Raw genomic sequence first — 7,759 nt, 5'->3', positions numbered from 1 at the left:
TATACTGTTTTCTACTATTCTCAACATTTAAGTGCATTACCTGCATACTTTTCATATTAACCGCCGACATAGTTATAGTGATTTAATACATACAGTGCATTCATGAATCAAAACAAACGATAGTCAGAGGGACAATGCAAAGCCCTTAAAATGTAAAGGTAACAATCGTATGATAAAATGAAACGAGTAGCTTAGTAGTTTATAAAATGGTATGCAGTGAAATGATAAAACTGTACACAGCTGTCATACCAAGTTACGGTGGCCTCGTGTTCTCACGCGGTCGGAGCTGACTTTACTCTACGTCGCCCGGTACAGATGATCTAAAACGAGCCACTCTTGAAAAAAAGTCATAAATAAGAAAAAGCCTTTTCTGTATCAAACAGAAGGTCCAAATCTTGCATGCATTATTCCTTTAAAACTGGTCCAAAAAAAAAAAAAAAAAAATGAAGAAAATAAAAGAGTGACAGAAAAGCAAACCTGAAGAAAACTCTAGAAATAAACATCAACAACGGCATGCAGCAACCATGGAGAGAACATGAACGACACCATGACGAAGTGGGCCCCCCCCCTCCCCTCCCCTCCCTCAATAAACTCATAAGGCATGCCTCGTACAGTACAGCCATTTCATCTCCACCCCCCCACCCCCCCCCGACACATCCATACTTTAATGGCAGATATTTGTTATTAACTTAAAAATCCTATGCACTTTCATCTTGTTTACCTTCATGTGGTCAATACATATTTTATATTATCTGTAAAGAAAACAGGAGAAGAGAGAAAGCGCAACGTTAGTATAGTGTCACATCGACAGCACCAAGCCACAACCACAACCGTTGTGAAACCCGCACCCAGGAGGGGCGTTCATGTCAGGCGGGGTGTGGGGGTTCACGTGCGTCGGTGCAGTGGGAGGTTTGAGAGCCTTACTTGGGGGACATTCAGCTCAGTTGGTGTTCCTCTGACGGAGGTTCTTGTCTTTGTGGTTGTTGGTGGAGTTTGTTTTCCTGAAACCAGAAGCCATCGATACACATTTCAGCAATCCGTAAACACCGCAAACTGGTATTATTGCTCGGTGATAAACAGAGCAGAAAAAATACTCTGGCTAATGACTCTGTCTCCGTTGTAACTTCACTCAAAACAATTAAAAGGAAGTATGTAATTAAATAAATACATTATTGCTGCTTGACCGAACTGCAGATAACATGTAAGAGCTATTCAAACGGCGACCGAAATAAACAGTCACGGATTCAAGATATTAAAAAGCAAGTTATTACTGTTTGGTTACACTCACATTGGGCCGGCTGGTTCGTCATCTGAGGCAACAAGGGAACACAGGGAGAAGTGAAGACCACACGCACAAACAGAGAAGTGGAGATAGAAGAGTTACCAGAAGAAACAACTAGAATAATCTGAAATAATCAAACGTCAAAATAAATAAATAAATAATTATTATAATGATTAAAAAAAAAAAAAAAAAAATCAATGTATGCATGAATTGACTCCTTATTTCTGTACTTTAGCTCAAGCATGACACAGGGCAGCATGCTACAGCAGGGGCTGTAACAGCGCACACGCCGGGGCTCAGGGGCCTCCTGAACTCAAGAGGTTGCCTTCATGCTCATGGGCGGACGATGGGTCAACGGAAGAGGCTGTACAGTGAACAGGCCTTGTGTATGAAGACACCACTAAACTGGCATGAGGTCACACACAAGCACCGCGGATGAGTGGAAAACCAGCACACAAAAAAAAGCACATGTCAGAAACCAATCAGCGTGTTATGCACAGTGAGGCTCAGGGCAGGCAGAAGAAGGTGTAGGAGTTTTAGATTTCTCTTTTCTCATGCACAGACACTCGTCGCTCACAAAGCGATCGGCCGTTTGTATCGACAACGACGACGCTCTTACAAAAGTCACTATAGACATAGTGAATCGATACGGTAAGTTGGTCAAAGCAAAATACTTGCGGCTTATAAGAATGAGCATGCTACCATGTTGACAAAATGTAGAAACACCGGAGAAGCCGCTAATGTAACAAGGTCTGGAGGAAACATAAAGTGTACTGCATTTTAACTAATTATGTAAACACTAATTTAAGTGTGGGATTTGTGTTCTGAGGCGCTCAAAGCAGTTCTATGGATAATGATGTAATGCGGTCAGTTGAGAGCAGAAGATGACACTGAAGGCTTGTTAAGAAGTTCACGAGGCATGCACAATCTTTCACTTACCACAAAAATGAGTTTTGGGTTATGCGATTTGGGAAGGGGGGAGGATGGGAAATAATATAGTAATCTGTTAAAAAAAACGTCAACACCCAAAGCTATAACCTGATTACTATTCCTAGAACCACAGCTAGAATGCTTTCTAATGTGCTGCGCTTCTGAGAAGAAAAACACAACGAAGATTACCCCCACCCCCCCCCCCCCCCCCCCCAAAAAAAAAAACCGAAGCATCCACTCTACCAATCTGGCAACAAACTGCCACTGCCCATGAAATCAATAGTAATTCCGTTGAGGACTACAATAAATCAAATCTTCTGTGATGCACCGTGTCTTCTACCCACTGCTCACCGCGCTGCAACATGTGACAACGCTGAAATTCTGTTTGAAAAGAAAAGGTCATCAAAATATCACTGGTGCATAAATTTACACAGAGCCGGGGGGGGGGGGGGGGGGGGCCTGAGAGGCTGGAGCACCCGGGGCATACCGGGCCGGTCGCACTCGGAACGCGGCCTCGCTTGGATCACTTGTAGGGGAGGGGGGGGGGGGGGGGGAGGAGGACGAGTCCCTTGAAATCCATAAATAATTGAATTCTGTCCGCCTCCTGCTACCGTGCGGTGTCATGTGTCTGATGAATATTAAATGGCTGACACAGGTTACGAGGCATGACCTGATGCCGTTGTCCCTGTGTGTGTGTGTGTGCCACTGTGTGTGTGTGTGTGTGTGTGTGTGTGTGCCACTGTGTGTGTGTGTGTGTGTGTGTGTGTGTGTGTCACTGCGTGTGTCCCTGTGTGTGTGTCCCTGTGTGTGTGTCCCTGTGTGTGTGCGTCCCTGTGAGTCACTGCGTGTATCCCTGTGTGTGTGTGTGTGTGTGTGTGTGTGTGTGTGTGTGTGTGTGTGTGTGTGTGTGTGTGTGTGTCACTGCGCGTGTCACTGCGTGTGTCACTGCGTGTGTCCCTGTTTGTGTGTTTGTTTGTGTGTTTGTCCCTTAGTGTGTGTGTATACGGTGTGTGTTTAGCCAAAATGGTCAGACTAGATGAGCGAATGCAGAGCGCGGGGGGGGGTGTGTGTATCATGTGACAGGGGTAAGGCGCTGTCCCGCTGTGAAGGAGATTACATCAGAGGACACCATACGGCGGACCCCCAGCGCCCGGGGGCCTCGCTAGACGTTTCGCTGTAATGTCTGCATGAGAACACCATCACCACCATCATCATCATCATCATCCTATGAGTCACTCACCGTCCTGGATGTCGTCGGGCTTCTTGCGCTTCTCGTAGATGACGATGATGACCACCAGGATGATGACCTCGGCCAGGACCCCCAGGAGGGGCCACAGCGGGGCCAGGTGGCTGCGCACCCGCAGGACGGAGGTGATGGAGGAGGTGCCGATCATGTTGGTGGCGTTGCACTGGTACTCCCCGGGGTCCAGGCTGATGTCCAGGTTGTCGATGCGGAGCTCGGTGTAGTTGTCCTTGTTGCTGACGGAGAAGCGGCCGGACGAGTTGTCGATGTCCTGGGAGGAGGAGGAGGAGGAGGAGGATGATGATGATGATGAGGGTTACCGCCGCGCGCTCAAAGCTCAAAGGGAGCTGGAGGCAAAGTATTGGATGAGCTGGGAGTGTGTGTGTGTGTGTGTGTGTGTGTGTGTGTGTGTGTGTGTGTGTGTGTGTGTGTGTGTGTGTGTGTGTGTGTGTGTGTGTGTGTGTGTGTGTGTGTGTGTGTGTGCGCAGACAGGGTTAGTGTTGATTAGTCATAGTTAATATAATTACCATGACTATATTTGAATACATTCAAAAAAAATTAAAAACCTATTGAGCTTTATAGTAGAGATGTTCCATTGATCCACTTAGTTTTACCTAATCTTTTTACGCAGCGAATCCTATGGCAAGTGGGACTGCTTTAATTTGTTTTTCTAATTGAGCTTCCTACATCAACACAGCTGGACTCCAGTTGACTGCAGTCTTCACTAGAAGCCTTGTCTTCTAAAGTCAAAAGTTTAAACAAGCAGAAAATCGCTGCTGGTCACACTACATTATACTGCACTGTTCCTGTGTTGGACACGCTTTGATTTGACACTTGAAACAAACCACCTCAACGAATATTACTGAATATACACTGTGTTACTAAATTCGACATCCTACTAAACTTCTACGCTACTCTATTTCTACACTCATAGCTAGCGCTTTGTGCAGTGAACACATCTGTGCCCTTGTGTGTTTCGACTTGTATCACAAGTGACGTAGTGATGCGCACGACGCACACGTGTGAACCTGGCACACCGCACACTCCGCTCTGAAAGCCCCTTCATGCTTATTTTTGCCTCGGCACCTGCACCGCAGTGTGTTGAGTCACACCTCCCGCCTTACATAAAAGAGGGAACATCCATTTAGCAGTGATAGATCGAGGCCAGCGGTGATACCATGTCCCCCCCTTCCAGGAGGACGGACGTACCATGAAGGCTCCGCTGTCCAGCTTGCGCCAGGTCCAGTTGGGGTAGGGGAACCCCACTGACTTGCAGTACAGGACGGCGCGCTGGCCCTCGTTCTTGTTCTCGCTGCGCTTGTGGCCCGTGATGTCGGGGGCGGCTGAAACGAGGAAAGGTCGCGATGAGCCACCAGTTGGTTCTTAAGGATGAGGTTCCATTTCATATCCGGGTGCAATTCATTCATCGGGGGTTGGACTACATTTTCCCAGTTCGTCGCGATTATGTGATGATGATCAGCGTGAATGCAATACACCTCATACAACTTTGGGGACACAGAGGTAACAGCTCACTTGCCTTGTTTGTATTTGGAGTGCAATGCAACCATCGGTGAGTCCCATTTCTCGGTAAAACAGGAAATGGTGAATAGGTAAATGAAAGTAGGCTAAAATTAGCAACTGGACTTGGAGAATGTGGTAAACATTTTTGTTGGTCACATTCCGTTTAGAATGTTATCCATTTATGTTTAATGTTGAATTATTTTAATTAATCACATTAAACATGATTGAGGAATCAACACCATTCCCACAATAACATGACACGGGGACAGCACAGGGTGCGACAACCTCATTCTGTTCAAGCATTTGGTTTGAATGGAAGCCAAACCTTTACAGTGTTTGCTTGGTTGTTTGCTTGGATCCGAGTTACAGCTATGGGAGCTGCTTAACACTCGTTTGGAATATAATGGATGACGCTTGCCAACTGCCCAATTTTGGAAGCTGTGTACACTGCGAGAGGGGGTGAATTGAACAGAAATCATGGCTGAATTACAATCTCGACATGAACAATGTCAACAATAAACAATGGTCTTTCCTTAAGGAGTGGATTGCAGTTTTCAATATCATCGTGTACAAAACTGCCTTGTTATCAGTTAAAAGTCCCTTTTCAAATTCACATGTTCCCTGTAAGTAACAATTTGCAATATGAGCATTCAAACTATGGTTTGAATCATCCTTTAATATTCTAAATTAATACCATAGTGTAATAATTACTTTATGGCTATAGGGAACAATACACCATAACAAAACCCTTTCTACATACACAGGCAGAAGAGCCTGTAAAATGGAAGCTGGCACTATCAGAAATCCAATTTGCCTCCAAATGCAGGCAGTGCACGTCTGACTGCAGGAGAAAAAAAAAAAAAAAACTGAGACATAATCCCCTGGCCATCAGACAGACAAGGCACCATCTGGCACCAGACAGCCAGGCACAGTGGTCAGCGAGAGGCGGCAAGGGCGATGAGATGCCCCCTATTCCAAGAAAATACATGAAAAAGGTCTGCACTTGACACTCGGCCGCCCTTCTTCAAGGTGTCAGCACTGCCCGTTCGTTTACAACAGAAGCTGCTCTTCAATGGAGAGCAGAGGAACGGACACGGCGGTGCACACGTCGTAATACCTTTAACCTCAATGGTGGCATTGGCCGGAGGAGCCGTCTCGAACGTGTAAACACACATGTAGCTCGCGGCGTCGTCTCCTCTTGGTTTCACCAGCCTGCGCAGAAAAAACGAAACCAAAGGAAATCTCACACACACACGCGCGTTTCTGAAGGCCAGTGCTAAATCGCATCCCATAAAAGACCCCTTTTATGTTGGTAAACATTAACGTTATTCTGTGGGCGGGGCTTAGGGTGGGGTAAACAAATCCATTAATGTGTAGCAAGCAACGGCTATGCTGCATTTTTATAAAGATAACCTGAATATGTCCAGCCATGAAATTTGAATTTGAATGCATGGTTGTTCTATCATACAGTAGAATTATGTGAGACTCTCATTTGATTTGCCTCATGCTAACACTGGGACATAATCATGACGGTGGCATAATCAATACTACATATATTATTGGGATATGTTAGGTTAGGTCATGTAGGAGCGGTTAAAGGGCACATTTCTTGAAGATACCTACAGGAACAGCGCTTCAGAGATTGGGAATTCTAACCCAGAACCTTCCGGCTTGAAGAACAACGCACTAGTAACCACTACTAGACTATGAGGGCGCCCTATGAACGTAGCCCATCGCGTAGGACCCCGTAGGGCTAGTGTCCCGAGCTTTCACTTGTAGGGCTGTGCAAAAAAAAAATCAAATTTTGATTGCAATTTTTATTTTTGGGTGAATCGATCGCCAAACAATTATATTTATTTCATCATTAAATGTTTTATAGAAATTACAGAACAGCTGGATACATATTTGTACATTATTTTCTATTTCAACATTTTCGATTTGAACATTTTGTGTATTTTTTTAAGGGGATATTTTTTTATTTAAGTTCTCATTTACAATGTGGTTTTTTTTTCGGAGAGAAATGCTGAATGAATGCATCATGTTTTCAAACTCAAAAATAATCGTTTGAATAATCATGATTTCAATATTGACCAAAATAGCCGTGATTACAATGTTTTTTTCCATAACCGAGCAGCCCTACTCACTTGTACTCTGTGTTCCTGTTGGCGGTGCGCGTCTCCTCGATCTCCTCCCCGTTCTTCATCCAGAAGCTCTCCTCGTGGGCGCCGTGGGCGGAGCTCAGGTTGCACTGCAGGGTGATGGGGGGGCTGTGGGAGTCCGAGGGGAGGGTGGTGCTTTCTGAGGAGGTGATGGTCGGCTCTGAAAACGTCAGACAAAGCCCGTTGGGACATCGGATCGGTGGCTCGATGGAGAGAAGTGAAAACGTTGAGAGGGGGACTACAAAGGACAAGTGTGTAGTCCTGAGGATTGCAAGGGTCGGGATGTACAGCTAGGCCTTGGATCCATGACTGGATCCAAAGGGTCAAGTAAGAGAGACGTTGTTACATACCACTGGCACGGCTACTGGTGGAGTTACACATAAAAACACATAATAAAGATTGAACACTTGAGTTACATGCCGTTCGATTGTCATCCAATAAAACTCAACTCAACCATTTCTGTCTTTTTAAATTAGATCTTGTTTCAAAATAAGCTTTCTCCAATTACTTTGTGGTGTACACGGAATTAAGCAAACATAAACATACATTTTTAAACAGGTAAGATAAGCTAGCCTTGGCATCTCGTTGATCTTCTTTCACTAATAAAGTGTTCCTGGGGGAACA

General features: G+C 45.3%; 1 protein-coding gene across 1 annotated transcript; it reads right to left on the bottom strand.

Annotated features, from left to right (window-relative positions):
- Positions 1 to 657: 657 nt before the first annotated feature.
- LOC311370655 (neuroplastin-like) lies at positions 658 to 7,295 on the bottom strand (the record flags this gene model as incomplete). The annotated part of the gene is made up of 7 exons (XM_084488998.1): positions 658 to 752; positions 925 to 1,001; positions 1,289 to 1,310; positions 3,453 to 3,726; positions 4,665 to 4,798; positions 6,094 to 6,188; positions 7,121 to 7,295. Coding segments are annotated over 6 exons (761 nt in total), but the record flags the coding sequence as incomplete, so codon positions are not given.
- Between the last annotated feature and the right edge of the window lie 464 nt (positions 7,296 to 7,759).

Source organism: Micromesistius poutassou (genome assembly GCF_964030765.1).
Source record: "Micromesistius poutassou genome assembly, contig: SCAFFOLD_6613, whole genome shotgun sequence".
NCBI classification, from domain to species: domain Eukaryota; kingdom Metazoa; phylum Chordata; class Actinopteri; order Gadiformes; family Gadidae; genus Micromesistius; species Micromesistius poutassou.
This window is presented reverse-complemented; position numbering and strand designations above follow the sequence as displayed.